The 24,868-nt window shown below is 42.0% G+C and overlaps 1 protein-coding gene across 6 annotated transcripts in view; it reads right to left on the bottom strand.

Annotated features, from left to right (window-relative positions):
* RERE (arginine-glutamic acid dipeptide repeats) overlaps positions 1–24,868 on the bottom strand; it is a 476,263-nt gene that overhangs the window by 105,718 nt on the left and 345,677 nt on the right. For all 6 annotated transcript variants that reach the window (XM_033228494.1, XM_033228492.1, XM_033228495.1 and 3 more), the window contains one exon: positions 8,684–8,782. In XM_033228494.1, the coding sequence (XP_033084385.1) occupies positions 8,684–8,782 (99 nt within the window). The remainder of the gene's footprint in view (positions 1–8,683; positions 8,783–24,868) is intronic.

Raw genomic sequence — 24,868 nt, 5'->3', positions numbered from 1 at the left:
AGAGCCAGAGAGACAGATCCTGAGCCCTCATGCTCAGGTGGTGAGGCCAATATCAGGCACTGTCTTTCTCCCCTTACAACCACCAAACACATCCTGCTTTCTGATAGCTCAGTACTTTGCCTCATAAATATAGAAAACACACTAGAATTCACCTATATAAAGATACTTTGGAAAAATGTCTTAAAGCAAGTGCAAAAGCAAAATCTAATCTAAGTGCCAATTAGTTGCATGCAGGGTGTTAGGAAAAGAATAACAAAACACTACTAGCGAAGATACAATAGAGGCTGGCACCCTAGTGAAGATGGCAATTAGGGGGCTACCAAGGCCATCACTACTTCTACTTAAGGGAGACTTCATTCATTTATTTATTTATTTGAGATGGAGTCTTGCTCTGTCGCCCAGGCTGGAGTGCAGTGGCACAATCTCGGCTCAATGTATCCTCTGCCTCCCGGGGAGGTGATTCTACTGCCTCAGCCTTCCATGTAGCTGAGATTACAAGCATGCGCCACCATGCCCAGCTAATTTTTATATTTTTAGTACAGACGGTGTTTCGCTATGTTGGCCAGGCTGGTCTCGAACTCCTGACCTCAGTTGATCTCCCCACCTCTGCCTCCCAAAGTGCTGGTATTACAAGCATGAGCTTCTGCACCCAGCCTAAGGGAGACTTTAGATTTAAGACAGAAGTATGTCAGGAGAGAGGAGGTAGCTTGAAATGAATGACTTCCTCTCATGGTAGAGTTCTCATGTTTTCACTTCCTGCTTCCTTTTCCCAACACTCAATTCCAGTTACCAGTGTAATATGTCTCACCTGTGAAAATGTAAGACTCCAATGTCACTATATGTAGAATGTTCTAAGCACACACATTAAAATTGACTCCAATTCTGTTGCTAAGAAACTGCACAAGAAAAGGGTTTTCCATCCTCTTCATTTATAAAATAACCCTCTGTCTATGGGAGAACAAATGCAATCTCTCAAGTCCCCTTGTGCCTTGTTCTCATTTTTTAAATTAACAGAGAAAGATGATAGAGAGTGGCTGAAAGTGTATGCTATCTCCATTTTTTTTACATGCCCTTGAAAATGAGATGGAAACATGGCTTCAATAACCCACTGCTCTAGTATTTATTAATCTTTCAAGCTGAAGACTCCCCCCATTACTCCCCTTACATGCCGCTCAAGCAAAAATGAAAAATATACCATCAAAAGTACTCTTCAATTTAAAAAGATTATCCCAAGCAGCCGGGAATAATTTAAGGTGTGTTTGTATTCAATGTGGGGTTACTTTCCAGGTCTCTGTATAGCCCGAATGCCTAAACACAGATGTGTGCACATGCACGCGCATGCACACACACACAGCCCTCAAGAACGGCACAAGGTATGCTGGCTTTTATTTTTTTAATCCAAAAGTAGGGCTGGGGATGATGAACTTAAAAAAACGTACTGCTTAAAGACAGTAAGAAAAGAATAATCTTGCTAAACACAAAGAGCAAAATGGGCTATTAATTTCTTTGACCACAGCATAAAGAGAAAGCCTAGAAAGTAGTGAGCCGTGGATGTGAATGGAAAGGTCACAGCTGAATCTGTACATTTATCCCAGAGGCAACTTCTACTGACGTGAACTCCTGAAATACATTTTTGAAATATCTCTTCCCTTCTAATAAAATGCTTGTCCTTCATTTACTAAAGGATTTTAAAAATACATTTTTCTTTAGAGCTTGTTAAATAGTAGAATCTTTCTGCAAACTAATTGACAGAACTGACTGCCTTACATCAACTTTCCTGTGCATATAATTGATTTTTAATTTGCTGTCTCATTTCTGAAAGGACTTGAAAATAAACTCCATTCTATCCATACTATTGACTTCTATAAGCAAGGGTTTGGTTCAAAGGCTGATGGGAATTAACCATAGGAAAAATAGTCTAATTTTATTAATAGTTGAAACCTTAGGCAAATCTCACTTGAATCTACATTTTTCTAATATTAAGGGCTAATTCTTACTATAGGTCACATTAAGAATACATAATATGGAGTAATATGTACATATGTGTAATATATCAACATTTCTATTTCTCTTGTTTTTCCTACTCTCATATACAAATTTAGTTCTCCATAAGAAACAGTACCAATATCATTTAAAACTGGAGGAAGGGTGGTTAGTAGAATGAGATCCTACTGTGATTCAATTTAAAAAATACTAAGTACCTACTATGTGATGCAGTAGATACACTGTATCTTTATTTTGGGTTAACGGCAAAGGTTCCAAATGAATTGTAAAAATTTTCAAGTTATAATTTTAGAAATATAATTTCAATGTTCTGACTCAACTCACAGGTATGCAAACCTGTACACATACATAAGTTGACAATGACATAAAACCATGTACGTACATAAACAAAAACCAGGAGAGCAAGAAGCCAGCAAGTGAGACAACGAAGCCGGACACTGTGAGACTATGTGTTAGTGGTGAGGTTTTAAATTCCCTTTAATGATTTTAGGATGTTGTTTTAACAATAAAAAAAAAAAAAACTGCACAAAACCCTAAACAGAAGAAGACAGTGAAAAGGTTCATACTAGATGACCTACAAGACTCTTCTATCATCATTTTGAATGACTACATAAAATGGTCAATAACTCTGGAAATTTTACCATTCCTAAAATAAATATAACTAAGCCTTCCCCTATATTGTGGATGTAAAATTTTAAAACAAAATCACCAAAATTATTAGTATCTGAAATCCATGTAACCATTAACTACAAGCTCTGAGAGCCTCTTTGTCATTGTCCTCCTTGCTGTTTTCACCTCCACAACCTCCTGCTGCTACTGGACCTTAACTGGGATTTTGCTGTGAATTCCATTTTTCCTCAGCTGCCACGCAAACAGTAAATAAAATTCATTGTATTTTTGCCCCACTAAGCAGCTCTGTCTTCTGGCACATTCAGACGCATGGCTTGAGAAGAGTGAACAATGAAAACAATTGTTTTCTCAAGCAGACATTCCAAAAAGGGCATAACAAAGGCATCTGAAGATGCTGCTGGGGAAAGACACCATGCAAATAGTTGTGTGTATTCTGTGTAAGTAATTCCTTGACTGGCCGCACGGGTTCACTGGATTACAAATATTTAGAAAATTACTTTGCCATCTCATGTCAATTTTGAAAGAAGGATTTTCATTTATATTTATGATAGACTGAGCTTTAAATTGAAGGAAGATTTAAAGGTTTTAAAATTTATGAACTTGTAGATAAATCCATGTACATGGCCAATTAAGGTTTATCACCACCACAGATTAACTATCTTTGGATAAAAATCTCAGAGTTTATTTGTATCTAAGTTGTTCACCTCAATCTATTACATCAAAATTGACATAAAATATTTAATGGGTAGTGTATTTCAAGATAAAAGCTATAGTTACCCAAGATGGAATAAAAACATCCCGTAGTAACATGCTAAGCAACAGAACCTTCACTCGGTGCAATGCCTGGATTGCTGCGGTAAAAGCTAATTCAACATGAAAATAATTTTAAAAACCAAAACACAGTTAAGTGGATAGGAAGCAAAGAGTGAGAAGAGTGAGTTGCACAGCTCAGTGGAGCACCCAATCTTACAACCTTGCAAGTCAAACCAAACTCCACAAGGAAAATGCAGGCCCTGAATTTTAAAAAGAATTCAATTAGCATCCCCAGTATTTCCAAAATCAACAGCTGAATGCTAATTAAGAGCACAGCATCAGGCAGCAACGGAATCCCAGTGCAATAAGCACCAACACAACAGCAGCAAATGCTACCTTCAGCTCGCATGCATAAATAAACAGAATTAATAACTACCCAAGCATGGAAGGGTGACTTAATCTGTTTCGATTAGGTGCAGTTCAGCCTGGGGCCTTTATGTTATATTTGAATGTGTTCATCATGTTTAATTAAAAACCTAATAATCTAGGGTTTTGTTTGTGTGGGTTTTTTTTTTTTAATGTTTTAATCTGTATTTCCTCCTCTTTATCTTCCTAAGTTCTACCAATCTGATGACTTCTTGAAAAGGAACAGTATTTTTAGCATAACAGATGTGAAACGCGTTAACCATCAATGTGACTCTCAGAGGCAGAAGGCAGCCATTTACTTTGGCTCCATCCTTGCCCATACCTTGGTATTTAAAGCTTCACAAACTGACCTAGAATTTCTTCCAAAATGCTTCTCTGATCTGACTAAGTTTACTTAGCCTGAAAGACATGACCCAGGCTGGCTACCAAGGTGTTGCTCACAGACACTCGGCAAAAGCAAAATTCATTTGCAGTATCCAGTACAGCATTTGACAGAAATTGGCACATTTTGGCTTCAGTTCAAGATTTAAATTATCTCAGCCCCAAAGCAACTTCAATCAGGAACATCATACATGCACACTGTCAGAGAAATAAACTGAGAGTTTGAGACGAAAGGCCTCCTATTGTGTGACTCTGAGGTCTAAGATCTCCAGAATTCAGGATTATCTGAAAGACGTAGAAAGAAGAGGTTGGGTGATAGGGAGGAGGAGGAGAAGGAAGAAGAAGAAGAAAGAGTTTAATGTGTGAGCTTTTTCCAAAAGTACTTTTATTATTATTATTATTATTGTTTTTCGGAGACAGAGTCTCGCTCTGTTGCCCAGGCTGGAGTGCAGTGCCATGATTACGGCTCACTGCAGCCTTGAACTCCTGGACTCAAGCGATTCTCCAACCTCAGCCTCCCAAGTAGCTGGGACTACAGGCACATGGCACTATGTTCAACTATTTTATTATGTTTTTAATTTTTTGTGGAGACAAGGTCTTGCTGTGTTGACCAGGCTCCAAAAGTAAACTTTTTAAGATTGGTTTCTGAGGCATTTAGAAGTTTTTCTCTTTAATGTGCTGATTCATAACTATTGACAATTACAAGTTTTAAAATGCTGAAGACACTCAATTATAGTGAAGAACTTTTTAAAAGGATTACCTTGAACAAAGAGTCATCAACATTCTTCAAGCCTCTCATATGGAGAGAAATTATCTTCATCATTAAGTCCTCATCCTTAATAAATTTACAAACTCGGAGGACAATCAACTCGGAAATAAAATCGCAAGGAATAAACAGCTGGGAATCAGAAGTCAGCACAAGGAGGCAGAGGATGAACTGCTAGTGAGCGACGTGCACAGGGGAGACAGCACGAAGAGGGAGCACTAGCCGAGGGATGGGCCAGGAACCTAACTGAGCCTGGAGAATGAGTAGGCTCTGCACTGGCATGAGAGGTTAGTTTCTTCATAGAGCAGCAGGCCTGCCAGGCCCCGGGGGGTCCAGAGGCCCAGCCTGTCCGCTGCACAGCAGGGAACTCACATCTTCAGGTGCTTATTTCATCAACCCTCTAACAGAGCAGCTGCTTCAAAGTATTCACGTAAATGCCAAGGAAAACCCATTCATCAAGACTGTTGTAGTCAGATCAGACACTGGGTAGTTAGAACAAATTAACACACCAGCGGCAGCGAAGTTTAATAACAACTAGCCAGGCATTGTGGCTTGCCTGTAGTCCCAGCTGCTCAGAGGCTGATGTGGGAGGATCACTTGAGCCCAAGAGTTTGAGTCCAGCCTGGGCAACATAGCAAGACCCCCATCTCTTAAAAAATAGTAATGATCATAAAAATAATTAGAATGTTCCAAGTATACAGAAAACCCGGAGGAAAAAAGGGAGGTAGGCCCATGTACTTATGTTAGCTGGGACACATTTGTTTTGCTTATTCCTGTGATTCCTGAAGTGAGAAAATGTGGTAAATTCAACAGAAGGGGGCCACATGAACACAGCAGGTGTTTTTTCACAGCCAAAGCCAGGCGAGGGTAAAGAGGGGACTGCCTTGTTGCCACATAAATCTCTTCAAAGCTTTGATTTGGATCCATTCACCAGAAGCTTCCTTCAACCTCTCAATTATTCAGTCTGTCTCTCTTCTTCACTGCTGAGGTTTTCAGAGTGAAGCTTCACTTCCTACACATAAGGGAACCATTTGATCCTGAGGCTCTGCCAGGACTGGACGGCTGCCAAGACATTTCTCAAACCAAGAAGCAAACATGATAAAAATGACCCCAAACGGATACGGATGCATGCAGTTAAGGATCATTATTCCATACTCAAAATATTCACCACTTTGGAGTCATGGTTTGTTTTTCAAAATAAAGCCAGGCTGTTTCTGATGTGCAAGGCTTCCCTCTCAGCTCACAGCCACAAATCCCCAAGCAGCAGCAATGGGGAGACAATCAACAGCTGCCTGATGTTACAAGCAGGCGCTTCAGGAAAAGGAAAGCAGCTTTCTCTTCAGCAGGAAGAGAGGACTTTGGCTGTGTATTTTTAAAATTCCAGAGGGAATGAAAGGTCACAAGAGAAATGAAAGAAGGGAGAGAGGAGAGCCATGGCTGGGGAGGGGCTGGGAGGCATTAGTGAGGAGTGGGGAGGGTGGGAGACCAAGAAGAGGCAGAGAAGTGGGGAAAGAGAGAGGATGCCAAAGGGCATGGAGACTGAAGAAAGAGGAGATGGCCAGGAACTGAGGGAGAGACAGAAGCAGAAGCAGCCACAGATTGCAAGCTGACAAGGCCCTGAGGCTGTCTAGGCCAGGCTGAGAGTAATGAAGGCAATCTCACAAAGTGTGGTTAAATGACCAGTCTATACACTTGTTCCACCCTTTTCATCTCCTTATGTGTTTCTTCCACACAGGCTTTTTGCAGAATTTTAAAACCTTGTCAATCGGATCTCTTATGCACTCCTCACATAAAGAGGCTTACTGTAAAAAAAAAAAAGTATCAATATGACTTCTCAAAACTGAATTTAACGTTGTCTGAACATTTTTAAATGTTTAAGATGTTTCTTTTTATTAATCATGTAAGATTTATATATATTTATATATATATATATATATTTAAACAGCTTCATCAACTCCATAAATCTGATAAAATTAAAGTCTTAAGGGACTATTCAACAAGCACTCCATTACCAAACCCTCCGGGCCACTTCAGTGCATCTCAGCTCCACCTAGCTTTTTCCATTCCTCAGCCCTCACCTACCCTCACCCACAGCCATTCTAGGAGCAAATTCTCTTTTCTCTACCTTCAAGGTGCAGCCTGGATCTCACTGCTTCTTATCACGACCACTGCTGCCACACCACGCAGCCACCAGTCCCAGCCTCGTGCGCAGCAGCCCCCGGAGACCACCCGACTCGGGTCAGAGCCAGCCCCACTGTCGGAGCCAGTCACTCCTCTGTTCAGAAGCTGCTCATGTGGGGCACATCACCACACCCTGATGGCAGGCCAACAGGCCACACCCGATCTGCTCCCTCTGGGACACCCCTCCCACAAGCCCACCACCCGCCTCTCCTACCAATCCCCTCCTTGCTGTGCTGGAGAAACATTCCTGCCTACTTCTTGAACATGCCAAGCATGCTTTCACCTTAGGGCCCAGAATTCTCTAATATCCAAAAGGCTGCCTTCCTCACTTCACTAAGGTCTCATCTAAATGTTACTTACTTACCAGGGCTTTCCTGATCCTCCCTTAGCTAAGATAGTACCCCACCCAGCTGATTCTCCCTCATTACCCTATTCTGCATCTGCTTCACCACCCCCTGACACATACTCATTTACGAAGGTCTCCCTTCTTAAAACTGAAGACTCACAAGGAGGGACAACACCTGGCGCACAGCAGGCACTCAGTAAATATTGCTGAATCAATGAAACAGCAGGATCGGGAAAGCACATACAATTTCTAAACATTCTTTCTTAGCATATTTTAAATACAGGAGAGGAACTTGCAATCAATATGTGTATTAGTGCCAGCCTTCATTTAAATTTCACTCGACCTGAAAGGCAAATGTCAAGCGGTAACATACTGAAGACTGTATTTGCAAAAGCACAAGAATTCTGTAAGTCGTTTACAGCAATGCCTTTTACAAGTCACAAGATGGAGATGTAGCTTCATTAAAACTGTCTGCTGGATGGGAACCCATGGGTTTGCAAGGCCGTATTTGTGGGTACATTTCTCTCCCCCCACTTCTTTCAACAGGCCACAGCAATACAATCAATATGTAAAATCCACGATATTTATTTAATCAACTCTCTGCTTCCCACTTGTAATCAACGTCCTTTAGGAGGTCAGGGGTCTTACAAACCCTATACAAACAAGTCACCAAGCCAAGCATGGTGGAGCATGCCTACCGTCCCAGCTACTCAAGCAAGAGGACTGATAGAGCCCAGGAGTTCAAAACCAGCCTGAGCAACACAGCGAGACCCCCTTTTCTAAAATAATTACGATTAAAAAAAAAAGACAAGTCACCAACCCTACTTTAGGTTATATGTCCACAGGTTTTAACATGCTGTGTCTTTAAATAGGGAGGTACCACAAGCTAGACTGCACCAAAAACGAGTTCGAATTAACTTTTTTTAGGAGTAACTATCAATTTCTCCTTTCTTTCCATGAAACCTGGACAATCTTTCCCATCATTTATGAAGTCTAATCTTACTAAAATCCAGTCTTTCTGTACAATTATGAGGCTGAAGGGCCCCACCCTCCTGCCTGGTGCTGCCACAGACAGCCACTCTGCATGACTGAAGCTTCTGCTTCAGTCTCTTTCCCTGAGCAGCAGGGAGGTCACACACTGAGAAGTCGGTGGCCCGATGCCCCAGAGCACAAGGCGAATGCTGGTTCCCGCTCACCACTTCGTCCTCAGTCCAGCACTTCTCGATGAGCTTGGGCACAGGCTTCTTCACCAGGCGCTGCAGGGCTTTCCCAGCATCATAACCGCTTTCATGCAGCTAAAACAACAAAAATTTTAGTTAGTTAACTGTACCAAATAACAGACAGGACACAAATCAATAAAAGGCAAGCTCCACATTGACTTTCTCTCACAGGAGAGTCAGGAAAGGGGCACTGAGACTCCATCATTTCAGTAGGCACGGGAATTTGTTCTCATTCAAGACCATCCTATCCCAACCCCTATTCCACTCGCTCTGGGAGAGGGAGACAGCCAAGGCAGAGAGTATTTTGGCAAAAAGTAAGAATAGGATTCCCCTATATTCCCATAAAACAAACATTTAGGGAATGTTTGGCCCTGCCCAGTGCTCAGGACATTCTATGTAATCATTATCTTACCTAATCCTGTGGGGAAAGTATTCTCTCATTTAATCTATGGTTTAGGAGCTATCATCGCCCTATTTCACAGATGAGGAAACTGAGGCACAGAAAGATCAAGTAAAGGTGTTCACCACACTGAGCCAGCAGGTGGTGAAGCCAAGACTCCAACCCAGACAGGAGGACCCCTACTCTTGCCTCATTCTCTGCAAAGCAGCATAAAGTCATACTCGATTATGTTCTTTCTTTTTAGCATTTCTTAAGTTTTTCGACTGTGCTAATTTCACACACACAAAAAATATTTAAAGTGTCTAAAATTTAAGAGCTTTTTAAAGAATGTAAGTCTGTGATAGTATGCTAGTTTTTCAGTATATATGAATAAAGATGCACGTTTATCTACATATTCCCTTTAGGACCAGACTTGTTTCTTGTCAACGCTAATCAACTTTTCTCATCCTGCATCTTTTCAACCCTGTGTAGTGTCTGGCACCATGGACTCCTTCCCACCTTGCAAAGATGCTCCAGACACTCCTAGTTTCTGAGTTCCAACTTGCAGATGATGTAGAGAAACAGCAGGTGCAAAGATCCTCTCTTGCTTTATCTACCTCACCATACTGTGGCTGTCACTCAGAATTCTCATCGGAAATCTTTCCTTTACACAACTAGTCTTCTTACACAAAGAATGATTTTGTCTAAGACTTGTATCTTCAGTGCTGAACACAGTCCATAGTATAAGCTAATAACTTCAGAAAAACTTGCTAACTTCCTAAATAAAATACTAGATTCTGGGACACAGCAGTAAACAACACAGAAATCCCTGTTCTTATGCAGTGGACATTCTGATCTTTTCACTCGTGCTTCAATCTCTTATTTCAACAATGAGCCAGCATTTGTCGAACATTCAGGACAAGTAAAGCTGAACATTCAAGACATTTTACATGTCTTGAACAAACCTTATTAAGTCACGGTCCTTATTTCCAGGAAACTTACAAATTGGTACGGATACAAAACATACCAAATGACAAGATCAAGTAGGTTGTAATAATTACACTCCCTCCGGTTTAGGCAAAGACCTATGCAATCACAAGAGGAGAGAGCCATGTGTTTCCTCTTTCTAACAGAAGACTCAGGAGGACATGCAGATGCCTTCCTGGCAACTGCTGGAGCCCCTGGGCTGGGCACACAGTAAGCTGGCAGTGGTAAATATTTGTTGAATGAAATCAATAAATAAATGCTGAAACACACACTGCAAGTGTCTCTTCCAACTATTTAACTGCTAATGAAAGGAATATCACAAACATTCATTTTCTTTTTTTTTTTTTTTTGAGACGGAGTCTCGCTCTGTCGCCCAGGCTGGAGTACAGGGGCGCGATCTTGGCTCACTGCAAGCTCCGCCTCCCGGGTTTACACCATTCTCCCACCTCAGCCTCCCAAGTAGCTGGGACTACAGGCGCCCGCCACCTCGCCCGGCTAATTTTTGTATTTTTAGTAGAGACGGGGTTTCACCATGTTAGCCAGGATGGTCTCGATCTCCTGACCTTGTGATCCGCCCGCCTTGGCCTCCCAAAGTGTTGGGATTACAGGCGTGAGCCACCGCGCCCGGCCCAAACATCCATTTTCAATGCTTATTCAGCAAAACAGAAAGTATTAAAAATTTGAATTTCCAGAGCATTCTCACAGTTTAGAGGACATTAACTTATTTTAAATCAAGACTGGGAAGTCCAGGCTGTACATGAGCTATAACAAAAAATCAACTATCTTAAAACAAAAGACCTGCCACAATGATCAACACTGGATCCCACTTGGGAGTGGTGGCGCAATGAGTAAATATTAACTTATCTATTTTTATTATTATTTATCATTAGACTAATTTATCACTATCATTAGACTCTTTTAAAAATAAACTACTACTATGATTTGCAAATGTTTGAAAACTATCCAATCTAGCCTTCTTTCAGAAGTATAAAAAGATCTGAAATAACGTCAGATTCTCATACTTTGCTTAATATCCAGAACAAGCAGACATTTGTCAAGTTCTATAATACAATGGGGATTTGTAATCACAGGTCAACGTGGATGGGAACTGAATTAAAGGAAGAATTACATGCCTATTTAATGCAAAAAGCACACATTTTAGTGATAATTTGAAACTAAATGAAGTTGATCAAATCATAAATTTCTAATGAAAAGCTCATGACAAAATTAACAACTTTTATAAGAGGTAATTATACTGTATGTGGTAATTAATTATAAGAAAAGTGTGAGGCTAGGCACAGTGGCTCACACCTGTAAACCCAACACTTTGGGAGGCTGAGGTAGGAAGACTGAGCTCAGGAATTCAAGACTAACCTGGGCAACATAGTGAGACCTCATCTCTACTAAAAATTTAAGAAATTAGCTGGGCGTGGTGGCATGTGCCTACAGTACCAGCTGTAGTCTCAGCTATTCAGGAGGCTGAGGTGGAAGGATGGCTTGAGCCTGGGAGGTTAAGGAGGCGGTAGCCTTGATCACACCACTGTACCACAAGTCTGGGTGACAGAGTGAGATCCTGTTTCCAAAAAAAAAAGGAAAAGTGGGAAAAACTATGGACTTTAGAGTCAAACTGCCTGGATTCCAACTCTAGCTCTACTATTTACTAGGTACATGACCTTGAGAGAGTTACTTATCATTTTTGTGCCTTAATTTTGACATCTTTAAAAATGGATAAAACAATAACATCAACCTCTTAGGGATATGTCAGGATAATATTAGAAAATATATGTTAGCTACATCTTTTAAAAAGAAAAAAAAAAAAGAAGAATTGGCCTCATCTCAAGTTTGATCAACTTTCCAGATTACAGAGTAGTCTTCTCAGAGACAGAAAAAATTTTGTTAAGCTATAAACAAAAACCACTTATGTGTCACACCAAATTACCCAGGTTAAATGAAATTTGATTAAAATTCTGGTATCACATACAGGAAAAATTTTGATTTTTAAAATCTTGGTTGGGTGCGGTGACTCACGCCTGTAATCCCAGCACTCTGGGAGGCTGAGGTTGGTGGATCACAGAGTCAGGTGTTCAAGACCAGCCTGGCCAACATGGTGAAACCACGTGTCTACTAAAAAACTACAAAAATTAGGCAGGCGTGCTGGCAGGTGCCTATAATCCCAACTACTTGGGAGGCTGAGGCAGGAGAATCGCTTGAACCTAGGCGGCAGAGGTTGCAGTGAGCTGAGATCGTGCCACTGCACTCCAGCCTGAGATACAGAGTGAGACTCCATCTCAAAAAAATAATAATAGTAATAAGACAAATAAAATCTTATGTGCCTGCTACCAGGAAATTGCTCATAAGAACATAAAGCCCACTCCAAAAGCAAACTGCTGAGTGGATGAAGTTCAATAAAATATCATTAATCCCTCTGGCATTCCGGCCTTCTGGTGAACCAAGAAGAGCTTTGAACTATAGCTGGAAGAGATGCTTCCACTGAGGTGCTGACCATCTCGTTAAGGTTGTTCCATTTGTCAGACAGCATGGATGCAGCTGCACAGTGCCCCTCAGCTGAATTTCTAGTGATAAGCTTAATGGAGAAAGAGGCACTTCTTCTGAACAAGTCCTGGCATTCACACTTCCTTCACAAAACTTTATTTCAGATGGCAGTTTCTCCTGAAGAAGCTATTCCAATAACACAGTAACTCGAGCTTCCTTCCCTACTCTATTCTCTAAATAATGGAGGATTCTCTCCTTTTGTTTGACCTGTTTGTCTGGCTGCCCTCTTAAAATATCCCTATTCCTTAAAAAAAAAAAAAAAAAAAAAGTCCCTATTCCTGACTTTCCGATGATACCAGTAAGTATTGAGAGTCCCTACCTGTCCTCACCCCTCCACAAAGACACATCTGAAAAGTAAAAAGTGTGGAATTATTTACCCAAAGTGATACATTTTTTTTCTTTTCTTTTCTTTTCTTTTGGAGACGGAGTCTCATTCTGTTGCCCAGCCTGGAGAGCAGTGGTGCAATCTCAGTTTACTGCAATCTCCGCCTCCCAGTTCAAGTGATTCTCCTGCCTCAGCCTCCCGAGTAGCTAGGATTACAGGCACCCGCCACCACGCCCAGCTAATTTTTTGTAATTTAGTAGAGATGAACAAGTTGGCCAGGCTGGTCTTGAACTGACCTCAGGTGATCAACCCACCTCCAAAGTGCTGGGATTACAGGCGTGAGTCACCATGCCCAGCCCTGAAGTGATGAAATATTTCTTGAATGGATGAAGAATATTATTGCGCTATCATCAGTATGTCACAGGGACAAGTATAAAACTTGGTCAAGTGGCTGTTCTGGTGTGCCCTCCTCCTTAGGGAACCTAAGGGACTCTTTCTCCTTAGGGAACCAAGGGGACTTTTTCTAAATGGGCACTATCTTCTTAATGTTATAGACATTGACTTCTACCTTGTAGAAATCTTGCCTGAGAAAATTCCAAGACAGAGCTTTACATCTTTAAAGAAATACTTTATCTTTTTTTTGGAGAGAGACTCTCGCTCTGTCACCAGGCTGGAGTGCAGTGGCGCAATCTCGGTTCACTGAAACCTCCACCTCCCAGGTTCAAGCGATTCTTCTGTCTCAGCCTCCTGAGTAGCTGGGACTATGGGTGCGCCACCAAGTCCAGCTAATTTTTGTATTTTTAGTAGCGATGGGGTTTCACCATGTTGGCCAGGCTGGTCTCGATCTCTTGACCTCGTGACCAAGTGTTGGGATTACAAGTGTGAGCCACAGCGCCTGGCCTGTCTTTTTATTAAAGATACACTTTTAACATACTAGAAGTTGTTATGGCCCACACAGCTTCCTAATAGGGAAACTTACCTTTACAACATATGAGGAAAATTACTGGTGATCAGGAAATTTTTCTTTCCTTCAACACATTTATTGAGTGCTCAACCATGCCAGGCACTCTCCTAGGTGCTGGGATATATCAAATAGTCCTTCTTTTTTTCTCTCTTTGAGACAGGGTCTTGGCTCTGTCTCCCATGCTGTTAGTGCAGTGGCACGATCATGGCTCACTGAAGCCTCAATCTTCTGGGCTCAAGCAGTCCTCCCACCTCAGCCACCAAAGTACTAGGACAGTTGTGCACCACTCCTAATTTTTGTATTTTTGGTGGAAATAGGGTTTTGCCATGCTGCCTGGGGTTGCTGTTTTTTGTTTTTGTTTTTGTTTTGTTTTGTTTTTTTGAGAAACAATTTCCCTCTGTTGCCCGAGCTAGAGTGCAATGGCACAATCAGCCCACTTTCGCCTGAATTCCTGGGCTCAAGCAATCCTCCTGCCGCAGCCTCCCAAGTAGCTCAGCTTACAGGCCTACGCCACCACACCTGGCTAATTTTTTTTATTTTTTGTAAAGACGGACTCACTATGTCACCTAGTGTGGTCTCAAACTCCTGGGTTCAAGTGATCTTCCTGTCTAGACCTCCTAAAGTGCTGGGATTATAGTCATGACACCTCTGACACCTGCCCCAAATAACTCTTCTTAAAAGGAGTTTGCTTTCTGGATGATTATGAAGATTTTCTTTCTTTTTCTTTTTTTTGAGACAGAGTCTCACACCTGTTGCCTAGACTGGAGTGCAGTGGCATGATCTTGGCTCACTACAACCTCTGCCTCCCAGATTCATGTGATTCTTCTGCCTCAGCATCCCAAGTAGCTGGGACTAGGAGGTGCACATCACCATGCCCGGCTAATTTTTGTATTTTTAGTAGAGATGAGGTTTCGCCATGTTGGCCAGGCTGGTCTTGAACTCCCGACCTCAGGTGATCTGCCCACCTCGGCCTCCCAAAGTGTTGGTATTACAGGCATGAGTCACTGTCTCCAGCCAAAATTTTTCTTTCTTTAGATGAGGATAATGTTCAAGAAATAATGTTCAAGAAAGAGCTAAACTGGATATTTCAACTATATTCCTTACATAAAGTAGAACTGGTAAATTTATCAAAACACTGGCTATCTTAAATTTCTTTTTTTTTTTTTTTTTTTTTTTTGAGACGGAGTCTTGCTCTGTTGCCCAGGCTGGAGTACAGTGGCCGGATCCAGCTCACTGCAAGCTCCGCCTCCCGGGCTTACGCCATTCTCCTGCCTCAGCCTCCCAAGTAGCTGGGACTACAGGCGCCTGCCACCTCGCCCGGCTAGTTTTTTGTATTTTTTTAGTAGAGACGGGGTTTCACCGTGTTAGCCAGGATGGTCTCGATCTCCTGACGTCGTGATCCGCCCGTCTCGGCCTCCCAAAGTGCTGGGATTACAGGCTTGAGCCACCGCGCCCGGCCTAAATTTCTAAAAATTATCCTTAGAAACATTCCCCTCTAATACAACATCAAGTTCTGAAGGATTGCCATAATTTCATATTGTGAAAAACATTACATAGATTTCAAATTTTAAACACCTGATCATGACCACACAGCTACGTCTATAGTCAGGAAATTAAACACAGGCTTCCCAATACTGCTAAGGTAAAATGTCCTTTAATATGAGTAAGATTTTCTACCATTTCCCTAAGAAGGCTGTTCAAAATAAACTGCAATGAAGATGGGGAAAAAAGAAACACCTCTCAAACGTCTTACAGCTTCACTTTGTAGCCACAGAAAAGCAATTAAAGCAAGATATTTAAACCTTTCTGTCCATTTTGCAGCCAAGCCAGGCTCGTAAAATCTGGGATTAAATGCAATTTTAATGTAGAGTATAGAGAACTGTACATTTTGGAGCTACTGGAAAAAGATCAGTACAAAAAGCAGGGACCAAGATAAAGCATCCTGACTCAGTGAGCTTCCAATCTTTGAAAGTTAAGGAAGGGAGAAGCACTTAGATCTTATGCCACCCCCATGCAGCCACTATAGCAGGATGTCATTTAGCAGAAAGCACTTTCAAATTCATTACCACAGGTGTGTGGCAGTGGTGGGTTTTTTTTTCCCCCTAAATCCAATGATCAAGGAAACATTTACTTGAAAATCTTTCTGCCTCTTTTCCACATCACTGAACTGCATGACTGCACTTCTACCCAAATAAAACCTGTCTTCCCTAAACCACAGGTCAAAACCTAGGATTTATGATTAGGGAATCTTGTAACAAAATAGTGATGTCTTCAACAATCCACTAGCCTTTCAAGTCATTCCATCTCAGAACTATCCCTGTTTTGGTGTTTTCTAGCAATTGGCCTTTGGTCTCTGGGTGTGCTCCATGGAATCCTCTGAGATGTGATTTTTTTCCTTCGTTTTTGATTGTTCATTGTGAAAGAAGAAACATGAGTGAACTCTTGCCCTATGTGGTGTCTAGCCCTCTTCTGCCACACCTTCTGCAGCAGAAGTCCTTGGTGTGCTTGAGATCCAGCCTCAGAGGCAGGCTGCTCACACCATATTCTCTTTGCTTCCATTCATTCAACCAAGAGTTACACCAAGCAACTCTGAAAGCTAGCAATGGGGAGGGATAGAGTGGTGTGCAAAGACAGGCATGCATGAACTACGCAAAGTGGACTTCGTAGGGGATTCTAGTGCTAAAAACAATAGTAACTTCTGAATAACAAACACTTCATTTGGCTCCACTGTAACAAAAGCAACCACTGCACTGATTTATCCAGAGCCAAAGACACTGTGCCACAGTAACTGGATGTATTTAGCTAGTTGCATAACAAACTCTCAGTAACTAACTCTAGGTGCTACAACAAATTATCAACTTGTCAATACCTTCTGCAGCCTAGTGAAAATACACAGGATGTGAGGCAAGTGACAGATTCTTGCTAAGAGCCCTGTCCCAAACCAGCTGAGTTGAGGTTTTCATCTGTTAAATGGGCCTAACACCACCAGCCCTCAGCTGTGTCACAGAACAATGGAAAGTGCTAAATGAGACAAAATGTGTCAAGATATTCTGAAATGTAAAATAGCTGTAAGCTATACAGTGATATCATCATGGGGAGTAATACTTTAGATACATGGCTCTCACCTAATACTATTCAAACAAGAGTTTCAATAGAGCCCACAATGCCACTAGTCACTACACATCTGCAATTGTCTTACTACAGCCTCTGACCTCCTCCTGATTAGCAGAAGGAAAGGATCATGCTACAAGAAAAACATTTCTGCATAATTGCCCAAGTTAAATCTGCTACTCTCACTCTGCCTGACAAATTATTCCATGCTTATTACTTTCTATAATTTAATATATATAAGTGCTTTACTGGCAAGCTTCTCGAAATAAATAAATAATACTTAATGACTGCCTACAGTTTAATTAACTCATGATTGAACTTCTCTCATGGATTGCTGTAAACATTAAATTATATCCTTCCTCAAAGCTACCATGGCTAAAAATCTTGTTTAAAGCTTTAACTCTCTTGCCTAAACAATTCTGAAATTCCAGCAAATCTGTATGTTGGGCAGAGGTGGGAGAATCCACCTTAATGCATGGTTATAAAGTGTGTTATTTTATAGAGCAAGGATGAGGCCTTAATTTTAGTAAGATTGAAAATGTGCACATGTCCAAGCACCTCGTTAATATTACAGCAGTCATTAAACATCTCTGGGTCTCAGGCAGTCTTATTAGCATAAACTCTGCGTATTACCACAAGGTTTCAAGTTTCTATTCTGGCTTCTCAGCTACCATTTTCCGTCTGCGTGAGGTTGCAAATAAATTCTCCTTTTGGCATGGCTCAGCTGTCAGGCACCTCTGTTCTATAATGAACCCATGAATTACACCTCCCTGCTCTGACATCTCTGGTCTCACACATCAAAATATTGTTCTTCAATTGTAATTTATAACTTAATTTAAATGTCCCTTTTCCTGTGACCTTTTTAGATCAAATGGCATTGCATCTGGCAGTTTCTACTACGCCAAAGCATACTTTTCAAATATAGCCATTATAATAACTATATAAAAAGCCTACTTAAGTTTGACTGCATTCAGGCTAATTAAATAATTCCAGTCCACTAAGAACAATATTAGACATCAAAGTATTTTGTTATGCAAAATACCTGTTTATACATCACAAGAAACTGTCAAAATAACTGAAAAAGGAAAAAAGGAAGGATTTGGAATAAATCTTAAAATTCTTCATGTAGTTTTAATTATTTCAACTATTAAGATAAGTGAGAGGGGCCGGGCGCGGTGGCTCAAGCCTGTAATCCCAGCACTTTGGGAGGCCGAGACGGGCGGATCACGAGGTCAGGAGATCGAGACCATCCTGGCTAATACGGTGAAACCCTGTCTCTACTTAAAAATACAAAAAACTAGCCGGGCGACGAGGTGGGCACCTGTAGTCCCAGCTACTCAGAAGGCTGAGGCAGGAGAATGGCATAAACCCGGGAGGCGGGGCTTGCAGTGAGCTGAGATCCGGCCACTGCACTCCAGCCTGGGTGGCAGAGCAAGACTCCGTCTCAAACAAACAAACAAACAAAAAAGATAAGTGAGAAAGACCTTGCTGAAATATGTTCAAAACAAAATTTAAAAATTTCTTGGCCAGGCGTGGTGGCTTACACCTGTAATCCCAGCACTTTGGGAGGCTGAGATGGGCGGATCACCTGAGGTCAGGAGTTCGAGACCAGCCTGGCCAACATGGTGAAACCCCGTCTCTACCAAAAATACAAAAATTAGCCAGGCATGGTGGTGCACACTTGTAATCCCAGCTGCTTGGGAGGCTGAGGCAGGAGGATTGCTTGAACCTGGGAGGTGGAGGTTGAAGTGAGCCAAGATCGCACCACTGCACTCCAGCCTGGGCGACAGAGCAAGACTGTCTAAAAAAAAAAAAGAAAAATTCTTGGCTGGGTGTGGTGGCTCACACCTGTAAACCTGTAATCCCAGCATTTTGAGAGGCCAGGATGGGCAGGTCACTTGAGGTCAGGAGTTTGAGACCAGCCTGGCCAACATGGTGAAACCCCATCTCTACTAAAAAGAAATACAAAAATTAGCTGGGCATGGTGGCATGCGCCTGTAATCCCAGCTACTCAGGAGGTTGAGGCAGAAGAATGCCTTGAACCCGGGAGGTGGAGATTGCAGTGAGCCGTGATCACACCACTGCACTCTAACCTGGGCAAAAAGAGTGAGACTCTGTCGCAAAAAAAAAAAAAGAAAGAAAAAAATTTCTTATAATCATAATTCACAAATGTGAATACATTTCATTTATACCTCTGTCATTGACAACCTAGTGCCAAACATATGAAACACAAAAATGTTAAAAAACTAGAATTGAAACTAAGAGCACAATGTTTATTTTTATTTGGCCACTATCATTTCAAATAATGCTATTAGGTACCAGAGAGGCTAAAATTTGTCCGAATGGTCTTATGGGAGCAAAATTCAGGGATAATGGAAAATATAAAGAATTTAACTGCAAAGGGTAGGGTTTGAGAGAAAGGTCCAGTTAATTTTCAGAAGGAAATACACAGTTATTGAACCAACCTTCCCTCCCTCTTTCCATCACTTTCTGAAACTACAATGTTCCAGGAATTATGTGCCAGCCCCTGGAGTCACATGGAAGAAAGGAGGGGGTCGCAACATTTGCTGAGCAGTGCACAGTGTGCTAGGAACTGTGTTAGGTCTTTATGATTTCATCATTCCACATGCCTCTCTTCCATGGCAAGAGTACTAAAAATGAGGAAATGAAATCGAGGTTCAGTACGTTTCTCTAGGCCACTTCCCTAGCAAGTAGTAGCATGAAGATTTAACGTAAACCCATGTTTTAGGAAGATGTCCCTACCCTAGAATGTTGCTATTGGGCAGTTTAGGACAGGCAATCTGGTGGCAGCAATGGGCACAGGGACTTTTTTGGCTGCAATGACAAACCAAGCACACTGTCTTTTCTTAACTTGGGGCTTGGGGATGAGAGTGGGTGGAGGAAAGGAGGGAGCCAGCAGTTTGGAAAAGAGGAAAGACACACATGTAAACAAACTAACAAAAAACCCTCCATCTATGAACACACTCAAACTGCTAAATGGAAGCTGATGGGGATAACATTTGCTCAGTCTGGAAAATCTAAAATGCATTCACAGAGTAGGTTTTGAAAATCAACAACCAGTGTAATATGATTAACTTGCCTATGCTTTATGAACAGCAACAACCAATAAAAAACACTATTCTTTTTTTTTTTTTTTTTTTTTTTTGAGACGGAGTCTCGCCCTGTCGCCCAGGCTGGAGTGCAGTGGCGCAATCTCGGCTCACTGCAAGCTCCGCCTCCCGGGTTCCCTCCATTCTCCCGCCTCAGCCTCCGAGTAGCTGGGACTATAGGCGCCCGCCACCACGCCCGGCTAGTTTTTTGTATTTTTTGTAGAGACGGGGTTTCACCGTGTTAGCCAGGAGGGTCTCGATCTCCTGAGCTCGTGATCCACCCGCCTCGGCCTCCCAAAGTGCTGGGATTACAGGCTTGAGCCACCGCACCCGGCCAAAAAACACTATTCTTTAAAAAAAAAAAAAAAAGAGCCGGGCACGGTGGCTCAAGCCTGTAATCCCAGCACTTTGGGAGGCCGAGGCGAGCGGATCACGAGGTCAGGAGATCGAGACCATCCTGGCTAACGCGGTGAAACCCTGTCTCTACTAAAAAATACAAAAAACTAGCCAGGCGAGATGGCGGCGCCTGTAGTCCCAGCTACTCGGGAGGCTGAGGCAGGAGAATGGCGTGAACCCGGGAGGCGGAGCTTGCAGTGAGCCGAGATCGCGCCACTGCACTCCAGCCTGGGTGACAGAGCGAGACTCCGTCTCAAAAAAAAAAAAAACACTATTCTAGGAGAAATAAGCAGTATTATTATTATAGTAAAAATTGGCAGTAATATGTCTAGGTAACACCTCCCTTATAACTGAATTTCCTTGGGCTGATACAGCATTGCCATATATCTCATTTGCAATTAGTTCCCACATAATATTATGCCTGGAAATTAGCAGGTCACAGTCTCTTGGCTGTGGTGTTTTTGGAGGTCTTCTAAGAGACCCCCAGGAAAGGAGCCTCAGCCAGGATAGATTAGCAAGTAAGCATCAAATGCTGCCCTTCAACTGAGGAAGGTAAGCTATTTTGAAAACACAAACCAAACCAAACTCTGAACTATTTGCCAATTTTGACCCTCTGTCTATTTTAAGGCTCTGACACTGTCTTCACACAAACACCAACACCAAGAAGGGCCTCAGGAGGTACTGGTACCAAAAGCACAAGTTCAGGAGTTCTCCAAAGCTGAAGCCTAAGCAGGATAGGGTTCCTGGCTCTGGGCTTCGCTTTTAATTTAAATTAAAAAACTCCTATTTTTTTGTTTTGTTTTTTAAATAGAGAGAGACAGAGTCTTCGCTGTGTTGCCCAGGCTAGTCTCAAACAATCCTCCCACCTCAGCACCCCAAAGTGCTGGGATTACAGGTGTGAGCCACAGCTCCTGGCCTGGCTCTGGCTTTGATTCAAACATTAGCTCTGGCACAAGCTGTGTGATATTAGGCAAATTAATGGTCTCACTAAACCTCACTGTTTTCTCCGCGGTAGAAAGGGAGAACAAGAGTGCCTTTCTTGGAGGTCACCACCAACAGGAGGAAATGCTCCAGAGGACAGCCAACTGAGAAGGGAAGCAACACAGGGAGAGGAGTAAAGGCCCAAGACCTCAGGGCAGAGAGTGTCTCTCACTACCACAGGATGACATGAGGAAACCCACCTTCAGCAGCACAGGCTTTGACTCCCCACCCCAGTGCTAAAGAAAGAGAACAAACTGTGGAGCCCAACAGGAATGAATCCTGTTCTGCAAAACAGGGCAGGATGAAAGATGAGAACAAGAAGGCAAGCAACAGAGAACTTGGTGATCTGTTGGGACCTGGAGAAACCAGGAGCCTCCGGAGAGAATGAAAAGGCTACACTAGGCAGGGTGGACCTGCGTCCTTCGCTTCTTTCGCTGTCACAGAAGAGGCTGAGGTAGGTCATTTCTGGAACTTCCCAGTTTTCAACATTCCTTCACTTTACAAAGATTTTTTAAAAGGCAAAATATTATAGAATATTCTTCTAAAAGGAATAAACAAATGGTAATAATGTTAATACATTAATTTAGAAAAATAAAAAAACAAACAATATAACCATTGAATTAAGCCACATTCCCCAGGCCAAACACTCAATGAATGGCTCCTGCACAGGCTTCACTTACACTTTAGGGATTAAGGTTGTGCCACTTAATTTTCAAGTCTCTGTGAAAGCTGAAGTTTATGCCACAGGTCTTTAAATTCAATTATGGATAATTAATCATTTACATAGTTAACATGTCTACAACCTGACTTCCTTTTTTATAAATGCGAGATCAACCACAGAATGGTAAAAAGGGAGGGTGCGGAGGGTGTAGGCTGCTCGCTGGGGCAGGAGGACTCCACAGAACGCAGTCAATAATCTACTAAGAAGACTCAGTTTGACGATCCACAATGAGTGTAACTCTGGCCACAGGGAGAAACGTTACTGGCACATCCGTGAACCTAGACTGTTTATGCTGCTTTTCTCAATAATTATTTGTCAGCTGAGAAAGATCTATGTCTGGCCACAAGTGGAAATGGTTCAGGACCACAAGTGGAAACTAAAACATGTTTTCACTTACTCCTGGCACCCTCACAGCCTTGAAAACAGAAAAAAATATGTGACATGAAACTGGGCAGAAGGCTGGAGGATGACATAAAAACCACAGGTCTAACCACCTCACGTAGGCACTAGTGAACCTATTCATACATGTTAAATTGACCTAGAAAGTATGTGTGAAAGGCTTTCACACAAAAACACAAAAATCAAGACCAGTTACATCAGTATTAAGAAACATTTATAGTAACTCCTTTAAATCCTACTTAGTAGAATTGAGGTACAGAAATAATTGCCCCCAGTCCAAGGGCTCAGCAATCTGAATCTCAGTGCTTTGTGATGAGTGATTCTAAGGTTACGCAAATAACAGTCCACTTAATATTTTTGGCAATGATAATGAAGTTATGGAACAACGAAGACCAAAGAGGCATACACTGATGCATATAAACCTCCAGAGTTGGGAAAATATCTGAGCGATTGCACTTTTATCTAAAAACTTCAGCCAAGAACAGGCCCTGGAAAGCCAGGAAGCCCCTACACTCTGAGCCTTAGACACTTAGCTACCTCACAATTCTAGCTTTTCCAATCTAGTAACAGGTCTCAAAAGAAAAAATCAGAAAGACTGTATGATTTCAAAAGAGAAGAGGAGCAGCAGACAGCCTGACTGTGGGAGACACAAAAATTTGGCAACTATTATGCAAACCAAAGAGCTCAAATTCTAACAGTTGCACATTCTTTTGTTAATAGACACCAGTAATGATCACTCAGAGGCATCGAGTAAAGGTAGACTTGACTTGAGAAGATATGAAAATGTATTCCTCTTCATTTCTAAAATGGAAGAAAAAAAGTAAAGAAAGAAGAAAAGGAGGAGAAGAGCCAGTTTTCCTAAAAATGCTGGGATAACTAGTACTCCAGAGTGCTGCAGTGGCTGGAATACACAGCCCAACAAATACTGGGTGTGGGGAGAAGGTAGGCCATCCAACAAATAGGGGAGCAGGAAGGACAGGAGGGGGCACCACAATGTCATTATCTATGAACCCCAGCAAGTCGCTGGGTAAGGGGGAAACAGCTAAGATTCTGGAGGACAGGGCTGGCCAGGACAACACAGGTTGTCAGGGTCCAGTGGGGCTGGGCTCTGGGCAGGGCTGTGGAACTGAAGCTAAAACAGACATCAGAGACTAGAAAAAGCTACAAGGATCGCCTGGGTTTATCCCAGGCCAACTCAAAGACCAATCTTAAAACAACACAACTTCCCACAAGGGTCACTAGCGAGCAATACCTTCCCTACTCTATCAGGCCCAGGCTAGGACTGGGGCAGGCTGGACCCAGAGTTTTGAGGGGCTAGGGTAGTGGCTGAGGAAGAAACACTAGGAAACCTGGGAGGTCAGAACATATCAATTAATATGACAGTTATACATGACAATTTTGTTACCTAAATAAATATATTCTTTGCATAAGGAAGCCAAATACTCCTTATTTTATAACTCTAATGTCCTCACGTTACAGAAATATCATAGCCACTACTAGAAATATTTTTATATATTCTCAATATCAGAAAGTCCACACTTTAAATAAGTCATAACAGCTGGGCAAGGTAGCTCACACCTGTAATCCCAGCACTTTCAGAGGCCAAGGCAGGAGGACTTCTTGAGGTCAAGAGTTTGAGACCAGCCAGGACAACACAGTGAGACCCTGTCTCTACAAAAAAAAAAAATTTAATAAATACATAAAAATAAGCAAGTCACAACAGATGGAAAAATAATAAAATAACAATAAATAATGAACTCTTTTTAACATTTCAAAATAAGTAATATATTTTAGTAATATTTTATATAATAGTCATTTTAACTGTGGTAGGCCAAAAAATGACCACCAGAAGATATATACATCAAATCCCTGGAACCTATGAACGTGACCTTATTTGGGAAAAGGGTCCTTGCAGGTGTGCTAAGGATCTTGAAACAAAGGAGATGATTCTAGATTACTTAGGTAGGCCCTAACTCCAATGACAAGTACTTATAAAAGAGAGGTGGTAGAGAAACCAAGACTGGAAAAGACACAGACACACAGAAGAGAAGGCAGCGTGAAGATGAGCAGAGAAAGATGGGGCCACAGCCAAAATATGCAAACAGCCACCAGAAGGTGCAAGAGGCGAAGAGTGGACTCTGCCCGGAGGAGCCAGAGGGGTACCCTACTGACAACGTGATGTCAGATTTCTGGCTTCCAGAACTGTGAGAGAACACCTCTCTGTCGTTTAAGCCA

Source organism: Trachypithecus francoisi, unplaced genomic scaffold (genome assembly GCF_009764315.1).
Source record: "Trachypithecus francoisi isolate TF-2019V2 unplaced genomic scaffold, Tfra_2.0 Lachesis_group12, whole genome shotgun sequence".
NCBI classification, from domain to species: Eukaryota; Metazoa; Chordata; class Mammalia; order Primates; family Cercopithecidae; genus Trachypithecus; species Trachypithecus francoisi.
The sequence above is the reverse complement of the archived record's forward strand: the minus strand, read 5'-3'. Positions and strand labels throughout refer to the sequence as shown.